Source organism: Emys orbicularis, chromosome 4 (assembly GCF_028017835.1).
Source record: "Emys orbicularis isolate rEmyOrb1 chromosome 4, rEmyOrb1.hap1, whole genome shotgun sequence".
NCBI lineage: Eukaryota > Metazoa > Chordata > Testudines > Emydidae > Emys > Emys orbicularis.
The window spans coordinates 71,258,837-71,272,180 of NC_088686.1; the positions used below are offsets into that span (position 1 = coordinate 71,258,837).

General features: G+C 44.6%; 1 protein-coding gene across 3 annotated transcripts in view; it reads left to right on the top strand.

Moving 5' to 3' along the window:
* The window catches only part of ACTN1 (actinin alpha 1), a 141,020-nt gene that overhangs the window by 108,071 nt on the left and 19,605 nt on the right, over window positions 1–13,344 (top strand). For all 3 annotated transcript variants that reach the window (XM_065404027.1, XM_065404029.1, XM_065404030.1), the window contains exons 9-13: window positions 4,982–5,074; window positions 6,615–6,845; window positions 7,706–7,853; window positions 9,487–9,637; window positions 12,131–12,239. In XM_065404027.1, the coding sequence (XP_065260099.1) occupies window positions 4,982–5,074; window positions 6,615–6,845; window positions 7,706–7,853; window positions 9,487–9,637; window positions 12,131–12,239 (732 nt within the window). The remainder of the gene's footprint in view (window positions 1–4,981; window positions 5,075–6,614; window positions 6,846–7,705; window positions 7,854–9,486; window positions 9,638–12,130; window positions 12,240–13,344) is intronic.

Genomic DNA, 13,344 nt, shown 5'->3' on the forward strand with positions numbered 1-13,344 from the left:
CCCTAGACAGTGCTCCCGCTGCGAGTTTCATCCCTAATCAGTCTCTGTTGAACCACCTGAACTTCCCCTCTCTTACCCATGTCTCCTCTCCTGGCTCGTCTCCCTTTTGTTCTTTCCTTCCCACTCATTCGCCTCCCTTCATCAAACCAGCTGTTTCTTCCTCCTTCTGTCAGCTTCTTTATCTTCTGCAATATTTTCTTTAGTTCTTTCTCTGCTTTTATTCCAAGCCCCTTTGCCTGGCACTGGGCCTACCCCCAAGGGAACTGATTAGCGAGCTCAGAGATCCCTGCCTCCTACTGAGCAACAGTTTTCTAAAATGCCAATTTTCTAGTAGTGCTTTTTATAGGAGGAAAACTCAGTGTAGGTGTGCATTCTCCTCCTCCCCTCCCCCTCCAAGCTCAAGGGGATTCAGACCAGGGGCTTTGGAAATATGGTCCAAAGCTTGAGACTTAGACCCATCTCTAATTAACATGTTACAAACAGGACACAAATTTCCCTTCTTTCTCACAACTGCTTTCTATAAAGGATGCACAGTCCACATTTTCCCCAAGGGAGAGCCATGCTGGCAGCATACTAAGCACCTCAGGGCTACATGTAATTTATATACATCAGTGCTGATGGTAGCCAGCATCAGTTTTTATACCAAGATGCTACCCATAGGTTGCAGGTTCCACATGTAAAGAGCTAGCTTGAACCATAAGATTTTTTTTTTTTTTTAATCAAGCTGGAACATTGCATGCTGGGACCTGCTCTGTTTTATGCAAAATAGGTGCAGCTCTGGTTCCTAGTAAATTGCAAATGTGATACTCCATTTGGACAGTGCTGAAGTAGGTTCACCTACTTGACATATATGGGTTTGGTGGCGGCTTTGCCATGAGGATCCTGGCTAGTAAATTATTTGAAACTCTTCACAGCAGGCTAAGTGGAATACAAGCCAGCTGATGCTTTCCCATAAAGACCATTCTCCCAGAGCCCATGCCAGACTAACCACCAGCCCCAGTATTTTCCAGTTGCCCTACACACAGTTCTTCAGTTTAGGTTGATGGCAAGCCTCAAATGTGGGTAGAAGGTGAAAGCACTGGATAGTTTCTGGTGGTGTTAAAGGTGCTGCCCCTCAATCCTATGTTCTTCTCTTCTCCCGTCCCACTCCATCCTTTGAAAATATTTGCAGCAGCTCCTGTGCCCATTTTAGCAATTCGTACTGGTGCCAAGGCTTCTATCGATACTGTAAACAGAAACCTTGTCTACTGCCACAATGTCCGAACCAAGTAACTGGAGTAGGAATCAGAGAATTTGCTTCTTCGCTATTAAGGTTTGAATCCCATGTAGTCTAACTGGTTTATAGGGAGGATTAAGAAAATTGATTAAATTGTCAATTTGCTAGGAACTTAACTATGACTGGAGGATAGGGTGTTGCTCCTTTTTGAAGCTCTCCCAGGGCAAGTCCTACATTTTCCAGCTGTTGAGTGACGAGTTTAAAATCCCGGGCTAATACAGAGTGATTACCGAGCATGACTCTCACTAGGTAAAAAGACACTCTGTGCTCCTTGAAGCACTGCTGTCTCTTACTTGATTAGGTGACTTACTGTGATGTCGCTCCATTTTTCATTCAGATTTCTCATTACTGCTACCAGCCCTGAAGGGGAGGTCACATGATCAGCTTTCTGCTTCTTTCATTCTCTTATACTGAGTCTTTAAAGGTACAGGGGCCCTAGCCTGACATGACATTTATGTGGATGGCTGCTTTTCCTTTAAATGATTTATATAAAAAAATATGTGTGTATACTTGCTTTGGTTGGTTTGCTTGTTTTCTAACTGCTTCTAACTTTCACAGCACTAAACTGCATGGGTGTTTAACTACTGGTTGGGTTTAATATGTTTTAATATATTGTAAAACTTGACTTCTGCAGTGAAATTTTCTGAATAACTTCTTGCTATTTTATAAAGTGTTTGTTTGGTATGCAGTGTTCTGGGGTGCTCTTGGGATCATGTGTTAGTCATAGACAGGTGGCCACATCACAGAAACCATTATGGTCCTAGATCGCTTTGACATTCTCAGCAGGGAGACCCAGGGTCGAATGGGCCATGGAGACCACTCCCCTTTCATCCCTAGAGAGGTAGCTCCTCAAGGCCAGGATTGAGACACATGGACAAGATAAAGTGGGCAAAGCTTATGGTGCCACTGCCTGTATTGTATCTCTTCTGTGGCTAGAATCTCTGGGACTGTCAGTCCAGAACCTTTCAGGAGCAGCAAATTGTCCATAAACATTCCTTTAATAAAGGAACATGTGGTGAGCCGTCTAGACATTACGTAGATTATATCTACATTCCACTCCTTTCCTTAAACATTCTGCTGCTGCTCCTTTCTTGGGAGCATTGTTGGGAGCACAAATGGAGATCACATGGAACATTCTGTTGTCTAACCCTAATCACAGCAGGTCAGCACAACATATTGCCTGCAACTCTAGTAGTTGTAGCACCTTGTCTACTGTAATGCTCCTACTGTTACTTGTAGTAACAGGATGATTTAGTGAGAAATCCAGTGTAGGCAGGGCCACAGAGAAGCAGGGGTTGGTGTAGGGGAGAGAGAGACTGACTTCCAAACAAGCTAAACATCGGCAATTGGGGATTTTTGTGTTTGGACACACGGACACCCAAAATGTGGGGGGACTGGAGGAAATCTGCCATCAAACACCTGTAAATATACCTGTTTAAAATGGAATCCCTACTGCTTAGTTGGCTGCTGCCACAGCCACATGTGAATAACAGGGTTGGAAAATTAACCAAAAAAAAAAAAAAAAAAATCCCCACCACCCTGGCCCTGGGTCCTATAAAGTTTGAGGTGACCTCTCTCTCCCTCAAGTCACATTGGATGTAGGGACACGGGGTATGTCTTTTTGAGATATCACTTGATATCCTCTCTGTAAAGTCCACATGGATGGCAAAAATGAGCCTTTAGTACCAGCCAAGAGGAAGTTAAAATCAAAACAAGAGAATGCTTTCTGACATTTTAAACTGTCCTGAGCACTTTTCATTTATATTTTTTACCGAAATGGCTCTTTCCCCTTTAAAGACCATTTCTACATGTTCTTATTAATGTAGCTAATATTTGTATACCCGCTAGCTGGCCTAGTTTAGCTATGGGAGAGATGACTGAACACTCAGCCTCTTCCCAACGACTAAGATCACCAGTTCCTTTGGGACTGTGCGACTTGTACGTCATTTTGGAGCTTATGATTTTTATTGCTATTCTTGCTACCTCACATCAGCCGCAATAACGAGAGGATTTTTCTCCAATGACATCAGAGGCTGAATAAACAAATATTAAATTCCTTTTAAAAATAGATGTATGTTTAAACGTGCCAGTTATGAGCTCATTAAATGGTGGGCTGTTTACTGCTCCAGAATCACACGCACACAACCACTTTTGGTGTCAGTTCCACTTACAGATCTAGAGCATCCTGTAACTTACAGAATGTGAAAGCTGTAGAGACACCATGTGCACTCACTCCTTGCATTGCTCAACAACAGTCTCCTGTTGGCCACCGGTGAGTGATGTAACGAGTTGGGATTGACTCCCTCTATAGGAAATCCTATCCCAGCTTCCTCAGCCACCTGGAGATACCCACATTGTGGAGGTAGGATGGTGATAGTATCTTTAGGGCTTCGGTGAGAAGAGTAGATAAGTATAATGATGATGATGGCCTCTAGTGCACTGCTATCTGGGCCAGAAAGAAAATGGCCCTTCAAGTTGTCTGCACAGCAGATGTTGTTCCAAGGACTCTGTCCACCTCTGGAGAAGGATCTAACTCTCCTTCGTGGTCACAGGAGCTGTGCAGATACATGGGCAAGTAATGCCCCAAGAACAAGCCTCTTATATATTTCAAGTGTTAAGCATGTGCTCTTGCTAATAATGTGGTACTCCAGGGTGGACTGTTCAGACCTTAGTTTGCAGCTGGGATTTCCATTCCTTGATCCAAGTTTCAACATGTCCAGTCTCCCTGCAGAAAGCCACTGTAATGATGATACACCATTGCTCAAGAGACTTGATTTGGGGAAGGAGGCAGAGAGATTACGAAACAAATCCCAGTTAGATGGAAGGAGAGTCTCATTCTCCGCTGGATCATGAAAATCCACATAAATGTAGGTCTGAATAGCTGGTGGGGAAGGAAGGAAAGGTTTCTCCATCCATCAGATACTTCTATGCCTTGAGATGGAATTGCACGTAAAGGATATCAAAGACTGTATATTGTAGGGCAAGCTAGAAGATAGCTCAATTGTTAGGTTTCAGAGTAGCAGCCGTGTTAGTCTGTATCCGCAAAAAGAACAGGAGTACTTGTGGCACCTTAGAGACTTAGTCTCTAAGGTGCCACAAGTACTCCTGTTCTTTTTGCTCAATTGTTAGATAGATTTTGGGGGTAAGGAAAGAACAAACTTAAGTATTTTCTTATAAATTAGGTAAAGACTCACCCAGAGTCCAGCGTCGGGATCAAATACAAATAAACAGTACTTTCTTAAGGTTAAAAGCATTTAAGGAAGATTCCCCCAGTTTGACACTTGCCATAGTAGTGCCCAGGCATCATAGATCAAATATTGGAGTTGTGACTTTGAGCGTCTGCTTGTGGGTGGAGAGGATGTCTCTGGCCGCTTATATGAATAATTTCAGAAAAGACCCAGAACTCTGATTGTCCCAGAGCAGACAGGCCTAGACTGCTGCATCAGTTGAGCATGGAGGCTGAATCCACTTGAATGCATCGCAGAGAGATGCTTTACTGGGGAGAAAAAAAATCAGTTATGGTAGAAAGTCAAATAAAAAACTAAGTTTCCTGGACATGCTTTCGGACCAGAGATGGGCTGCTAGAGCCAGGGATGGGAGACTTTACCCTTCACCACAGGTACGTAGCAGGAGGCTAAACCACAAGTTTTGGGTTATGGTGTTTTGACACTTTTTCCCCTTCCTGTTTTGTCTCCTGTTTGACAGGCGGAGACAGCAGCCAATCGTATCTGCAAGGTGTTGGCAGTCAATCAGGAGAATGAACAGCTCATGGAAGACTATGAAAAGCTGGCCAGTGATGTAAGTATCCATGTTGCTGTCAATTCCTGGGCAGCGTTGTGTGTATTACATGTATTACTGTAGAGCCTCGGTCCTGGACCAGGACACTATAGTGCTAGGCTCTGTACAAACACAGCACTGTGTTTTTAAACCTACAGCCAGATCTCTAGTACTGTAGAATATATACCATCCCATGTTTCCTTAGAAAGTGTTTTCTTCCAATAGGTAAATATGAAAGACTCTGAACTATGTCAGGTGTCAAATGTAATATACTTTAAAATGGTGGCCATCCTGAGTGGAACAGCCTTCGGATTCTCAATTTTATTGAAAGAAATCATTGTATTACTAAAACTAAAGAGAAAAAAAGTCATTTTAAGAAAAGATGTGCAATATTGTACAACTTTATTGTGTAGTGTCCTTCATGCGTTAAGAGTTAAGTAAATCATAATGGGGAAGAGAAGTTAAAGGTGTAGGCAAGGAAGAAAATAAGCATTCACTAACATTTGGAAAGCGTCTGTATAGGCTAGAAACTGAAGACTGTTCCAGATAGCAGGAGCTGCATGGGAGAAGGCTCACACAAAGACAGTTATGAGACTGCAGAAATGACCATAGGAGGCCTGTGGTAGACAAGTAGAAGAAGCAAATGGGAGAGCAAAGGGATAAGGTCCATAAGCAGGGTTGGAGGAAGACAATAAAGAACTTTGAGTACAAAGAGGACAGTTGTAAAATTGATCCTGAAATGAACTGGGAGCCACCACACTTGTTTTGGGATGGATGTGATGAGATCCCACTGCATTGTAGGAAAGCATGTGGCAGCTTTCTGCTCCACCCGGAGCTGCCCATTGTTTTATTTCCCTGCTGGCTGCCTAGCAGCTGTTTGCTTTGGAAGACTGTTCTCGGGGCTGTGCTGACTTCAAAGAAGCTAGAGTGGAAAAATGAAAATGGAGGCAGTAACTTGGTTTCTACAGCGTAGACCCTTCTGTGTCAGAGAGGGCAAATCAGTTACAACAGTGTAGCCCCAACGGAGCTAAAACACTGACAGGCTTGCAGTATTTTTGAACCAAGCAACTGCCCTGTTAAGGTCTAGCATGATCTGAGAACAGAGTTTGGTCTTGATTCTGCAGAACTGAACTATGAATTAACCACATCAAGGCATTCTGTGCTGTAATCGTGTGTAGGGTGCCCAGATAGCAAGTATGAAAAATCAGGACAGTGTGTGGGGGGTAATAGGCGCCTATATAAGAGAGAGCCTCGAATATCGGGACTGTCCCTATAAAATCGGGACATTTGGTCACCCTAATCGTGTGCCTCTGCATGGTAGTCTGTACAGGGTAGATACCATAAGACCATACTTTTACAAAGTGGTTGACAGCCTTTTCTTAAACCAATTCCCTGCCTTTGGCAGAACCCTGCTGGCAACACCCAGTTTCAAACATAAAGTGGACAATCCCTACTAAGTTCTGAGGACACAAGTAGTTTTAACAAAACCTAAACTTGGGGCTTAATTTGTAATGATTTTGCAGCTATTCTGACTCCTCCCTCTCGTCCTTGCTGTTTTCAGTTGCTGGAATGGATCCGTCGCACCATTCCCTGGCTGGAGAATCGGGCGCCCGAGAACACCATGCAAGCCATGCAGCAGAAACTGGAGGACTTCCGGGACTACCGTCGCCTGCACAAGCCCCCCAAGGTCCAGGAGAAGTGCCAACTTGAAATCAATTTCAATACCTTGCAGACCAAGCTGCGGCTCAGCAACAGGCCGGCATTCATGCCTTCAGAGGGGAAAATGGTCTCGGTGAGTGTGATATGCTAAAAGCGCAAGGCATCTGTCTACCCTTCCAAATCAAGCTTACTACTTTAGACCATATTATTTGTATTACCATAACGCCTAGGAGCCCTAGTCATGGATGAGGACCCCATTGTGCAAATACAGAAGAAAAAGATGGTCCCTGCCCCAGAGAGTTTCCAGTTCTTGAGTAGAAGATGAGACAGACAGGCATGAGAGAAGTGTGGCCATGCCACCCTCATTTTCAATAGGAACCACTGGTCTCTGAATGCAGGACTCCATCCTGATCAAAGCAGTTAGATCAGGATGGGATATTTGCTCCCTGAGACCTGTTGTCCTCACACAGACTATTCCTGCACATTAAGGTGGGAGTGGCGGTCCAGTCTCTGCTTCTCTGTGTACAAATTAGGTCCGGCCCTCAGGCTCCTGGCTAGCTGACAGTGAAATCTGTGATTGGGTGAACACTGGGTCCATCTGTTTTTGAGGCCACAAACTAATTTTTTATTGACCTCTTGAAGGAAGGAGTGATCAAAGAGGTTTTTTCGTACTAGGAGGCATGTGACTGCCTCTCATGACATTTCACTGCATTCATAGATAACGTGCTGTGAGTGGAAGTGCTTCACAGAGTGTCTCTTTTGGGTTCCGTGGTTCTGACCTGCTAAATGCACTCCATCTGGTCAGATCATCAGCCTGCTGCAAATCTACGTCTCATGACCATGGAGCCAAAATACAGCCTCCTGTTGCTACAGAGTGATTAGAAGCCTATGGCCCGCTTGGATGAATGCTCAAAGCATGATGCTGAAGAACATTCCCAATCTTCTGAACTAATTCCTTCCTCTCATGCTGCTGTACCTTTTACATCACTGCAGGACATAAACAATGCATGGGGAGGCCTAGAGCAGGCTGAGAAGGGCTATGAGGAATGGCTGTTGAATGAGATCCGAAGGCTAGAGAGGCTGGACCACCTGGCTGAGAAGTTCCGGCAGAAAGCTTCCATTCACGAGTCCTGGACAGATGGTAATGCCAATCCTAATGCTTCCTTCTGAAAGCATTTTGCTTCTGAAAACATGCCATTGCCTATCTGAAGATAGAGCCCTGGGTGTCACGGGAGTGATTGTACTGGTCTTTCACATCTAGATTAGAGCTGAGCAAATAATTGGTTCAGTAGTCAAACTGATAATTTTTTGGTTAGTTTTGAATTGAAACTGAATGTATTCTTTTTTTTCTGGGGGGGAGGGAGAAGGGGAGAGAAAAAAACAGAGAAATGTTAATTTAAATCAAACAAAATACTTTGAATGTCGATCCAAAGGGGCAGTTTCTAAACAAAATGTTGATTTGGATTGACATTTCATTTTGAAAGTGTCACTTTGAAAAGAAAAGTTGAAACAAAATGTTGAAATGTTTCTAAAATATTTTTTTTTCAGCTGAAGGTATTTGTTGAATTCAGCCTGAATTTGTGAATGGTTTTGGTGGCCTGAAAAATGCATTTTCAGCTAATTTACTATTTGCCAATAATAATAATTAATAAATAAATCATATGGCTCTAATCTATACTAAACTGGATAGGTCCAAGACTGTAGGAGAGTGCTGCATGTGGAAATGTAGATCAATTGGCAGAGCTGGAGGGAGGTGCTTATTGCAGCTGGCAAAGCTGTTGCTTGGCTCACACCAGTTGTGTGTGTGTGAGAGAGAGAGAGAGAGAGACTTTCATGAGCACCAACTCCACTCACATTTTTAAGGAGAAAAAATAATTTGAATGTTAGTATTGAGAAGAGATTCAGGTCTAGGAAAATAATAACATAATGAAGTAGCACCTAAGGACTATATTCAGGGCCCCATTGAATTAAGTCTTCTACAAACAAATAATATAGTCAGAATGGCCACCATATAGAGCATGAGTGTCAGTACATCTCTATCTTCTGAGCTGGAAAACTACTGGTTGGCCTGTGGCAAATATATGCTTTTGGTATTATGCCTGAAATATATATAAAACCTGCTTCATTACCCTTCCGGAACCTCTCTGGCAGTGTGGTTACGACTATGTTCCATAAAATATATTCTCTAACTAAAATATATTAGTGTGGCCACATTCTGATTATGTAGCCATCTCCCCCTTGTGGCCACATAGGCTCATACACTTTAAGGTCAGAAGGGACCATTATGATCTTCAGTCTAGTCTGACCTCCTGCACAACGCAGGCCACAGAATCTCACCCACCCACTCCTGTAACAAACCCCTGATCTATGTCTGAGCTATTGAAGTCCTCAACTTGTGGTTTAAAGACTTCAAGGTGCAGAGAATCCTCCAGCAAGTGACCTGTGCCCCATGCTGCAGAGGAAGGGCGAAAAAACCCCAGGGCCTCTTCCAAGCTAGAGACTTGAATCTGGGTCCTAGTGTGACTGACAGCACTTGGTTGAGCAGCGCTGTTGGCAGTTCACACTTGATACTTACAATCCAAGAGACTCGTCTGAGACTGAAAAGTGTGAATCTCCAAATTGGCCTGTCTTGATTGCAGGAGTGTTCAAAGGGTTACATTTGGAGTAGTGGTGGGTCCACCATTGGAGTGTAAGCTAGTTGGCCTGAGCATGGGCATGAAGAATCCATGCCGATTTATTGGTTTCATTCTCCTGTCCTTTGGCTCCCTCTGTAGGTAAGGAGGTAATGCTGCAGCAGAAGGATTATGAAACTGCTACCTTGTCAGAGATCAAGGCCCTGCTGAAGAAACATGAGGCCTTTGAGAGCGACCTAGCTGCTCACCAGGACCGTGTGGAGCAGATTGCTGCTATTGCACAAGAACTCAAGTACGGCTGCCGCCTGCTGCATTTGCCTTTCTAGGAGCTAGAATGGGGACCTTGAAGGCTAATCGGCTTTGCTGTCCTGCCCAGCACAATCATAAAACAATCCCTGTTAAGATTTAGAATGCAGGAATGTAGGAAAATCCCAGTGACACTGTCCTCTGATCGGGGGCAGGAGGGGTTGAAACACGAGAGAGGTATAGGTTAGGAAATGCTCTCTGTGGGGAAGATTAGTAGTGGTAAGATAGGAGCATATGCTTGATTCTGAAAGGGGTTTCCCACCCTCTTCCACCTCAGTGTGCTGCCATTAACTCTTCCCTAAAGAGCCTGGTCCTCTTCCTGCTCCTGCTGGATTTCAGAACAGTTGCTGTAGCGCTATTGCAGTTTTTCAGGATGAGGAATAGCTTTTTTGGTGGTGGTCGTTGTTGTTTCTATTCTCTTCTTGCTAGCTTAGAAAGGGCAACCAGGAAGCTACCCTATAATCCTTTTCCCTCCCTCTCATATATCAAGCCCTGCTTCGTCTGCCAGGGAGTAGAGATGGACCCATCAATCACAGATTTGTATGAGATGACTTGTATGATTTCAAGCAGGTGCCGTTGTTAGGTCCCTGGGGCCTATGCAGGTGAATAAGGCTCCACACTTCCAGGAGTCCTGCACCATATGCCTGGCCTGGCAGCTAGAGCACGGTCTACACTCCTGACTGACTCCAGGGCCAGTGGGTCCCAGCACAGACTGAATTCTCTGACTGCCTTCCCTTGCTCCTGCTTGGAATGCTGCACTTCAGCTCTACTTCCTGGAGGGGGTGACGCAGGGGTCACAAGGGAAGTGGAGCCTCATCAGTCGGGGAAGCTGGGGTGTGTGGTGGCCACAGTTTGAGGGCAGTTTGTAGGCAGGCAAGAGCTGGTCAATAGCATGTGAGGAAGAGAATTAGCTGGGGCTGCATAAGGACCAGCACAACTTGGTGTTGGCTCAGTTCTTTAATATTGAAGAATAAGTATCCACCCCATCTTGACCTGAACAGCCTGACTGGGGTAACATCAGCATTTTGGGGGCTGGGGGGATGTTTTCTTTACAGGATTAGGCTTATTGGATCAGTCCTTCACCAGCAGAGATTTTAGGAATTGCCCGCTTGTCTAATTCAGGAGGTACCTCAGAAGGGGAGGAGGGCCAAGTTACTTCTCAATCCCTTTGAGCGAAGATTAGAACTAAGGCCAGCTAGTCAATAGGAATTAAAGTGATCCTCCACTTCCAGAGTGCATGCTGCATGTTAGCCAAGCACCCAAAGCAGTTAAATCTCTGACTGCAGCAGAGAGAGAGATTGGAGAGCCCTGGTCCTGGGATGGAAGAGATCCTCCCCTTTCAAGCTGTGTGAAATGCAGGAGGGAACAGAGGACTCAGCGCACATCCCAAAAACCAACCTCAGGATTGGCATCAATTGCTCTTTGTTAGCAGCCTCAGTGAAAAGGGGCCAAGTAACAGAGCATGGATGCTGAGCTCCCTTCCCTTCTGGAGTTATTCTAACAAGTCAAGGTTGAGACCTGTTGGTTGTCTGGTCTGGAGGAAGTCTGGTCTGGAGGAAGCCTGCCCTGCTGCTGTCTCTGCTGGGCTTGTTCAGAGGCTATAGGAGAGTTTCATTATCCAGCACTTGCAAGTGTTGTATTCACTCAGTAGTCAAGTCAATTATCCTACCTGGCATTCAGGATTCTCTGCTGCGTGGCCTGCCTCCTGCCCCAGGCACTTCCCAGGCTGGGTGTCATCAAGCTACTCTCTTCCTTTCCTGCTAAGTGCAGGACCGAGAGAGATGAGTGTGCTCTTCTCTGTCTCCTCACTCTTACAGAACATTGCCCCATGAGTATGGGCATTGCAGGCATTGCGCTCTAGAGCAGGGGATAAGGCAAATCAATCCACGTTTTAATCCTGAGGTTATTTTAAATAAGTTAATGTTCTGTGCACCTCAGCTGCTCCTGTATGTTCCTCATTGCCCAAAGTGTGCCTGCAGCACTCTACATCCATTAGCATGGTTTCTCGCTCTTTGAATCCACAATGAGGACCTTCTCAGCCCCCTCTCCCTATATACAAGAAGTAGGTATTTAGGCAGCATGGTGTTCTGAAGTGGAATGCATTTGGCGTGGCTGTGTACTTGAAAACCACCAACTCCCAACTTGGACTGAAGTCTCAGCTTTTCTCTCCCAGCGCATTTGCCCAAATCTTCCCAACCTGCACCATTAATTGGAAAATAGTCATGGGAAATCAATGGTGGGGTTCTTTTCTATTTTATAATCTCCATGTAGCGGCATTCTGAATGTGATACACGATACCACTCTGTAACATCATGCGCAATGACTCCAAAGCTGGGTACTGTTGGTTTCTAAGTCTCCTCATTACAGGGGGTGGGGGTATTTTGATTACTTCCGTTCTCTGAGATTGATGGGGAATTGTTGATTGTTCCTTCCCTGGGTGTCTTTGTTTAATTTTTCCATTTTTGTTGTTGCTTGTTAGTGAGCTGGATTATTACGACTCACCAAGTGTCAACGCCAGGTGCCAGAAGATATGTGACCAATGGGACAATCTGGGTGCTTTGACCCAGAAACGTAGAGAGGCCTTGGAGGTAAGATATGCTCACTAAGATCAATCTTGAGTCACATTGGCCTGGCGGTCTGGAGGAATCTTGCACTGCTGCTGACTGTGCTGGGCTTGCTCAGGGGATATTGGAGAGTTTCACTCTCCAAGGCTGACTGCCAGCACCATCAAGTGTTACACTCACTCAGGAATCTAGTCTGTTATCTCACTTCCTATTCTATAAGATATTCCCATGGCCCAAGGAGCTTATGATCCAATTTAAACAAAGGCAATGCAATTCAGATAACACAATGCACTGAGGACGATGCAAGTTCAAAACAGGGGTGATACCTATGATCTCTCCTAGATAAATGGTTTTGTGGAAGTCTACCAATGCTTCCTTCCCCCACTGCAGAAAATTGATCATGTGTAACTTGTGCACCCACTGTAACAGAAGCTCGCCAGCCCCATGCTTGCCCATTGTTCCAGAAGAAGGTTGAAACCTTGCAAGTACTTGCCCTTGGGATTACAAGGCCATCCAGCAGAGAGAACCTTTCAGGCCCTCTGTTGTTCCTTGCTTATCAGAAACTTGAAGTTGAAGAGTGTGATTCACACAGACACATGGTCCCCTCTTTCTCTCTTGCATCATTTGCTGCTGACCTAGAGATAACTTCTAGGACCACTCCATGGTTTCATCAATAGGATGCCATAAATGCAGGACAGCCAGCAGCCTCCTTTCCTAGCATGGATTCCCACACCAGCTGCAGTGCACACTAGCATTAAGCTTCAGATCTTCAAACTATTTCCCAACGCTTGGGTATCCAGACTAGTAAACGAGTGTCATATTTTTACTTCTAGCCTAGCTGTACCACCAGATCTGGCACCTCTGCATTACGTGAGCTGTTACATTTTCTTGGCATTCCTGTATTTTATAACTTAGCTCTCTTTTGAAAAGATTATTCTTAAAAAAATAAATAAGTAAAAAGAAGAGGGAAAATCAATCTTGTGTAATGGCATGATTATATAACAGAATGTTATGGTTCATGTAGCTGATTTAAGTATATGCAAATCAAAAATATTTAAGAAGTCGGTCTTTCCAGTTCCAGACCCTAATTTCAGGAACACTTTTAAAGTCACTTCCTTCTGAGAACACT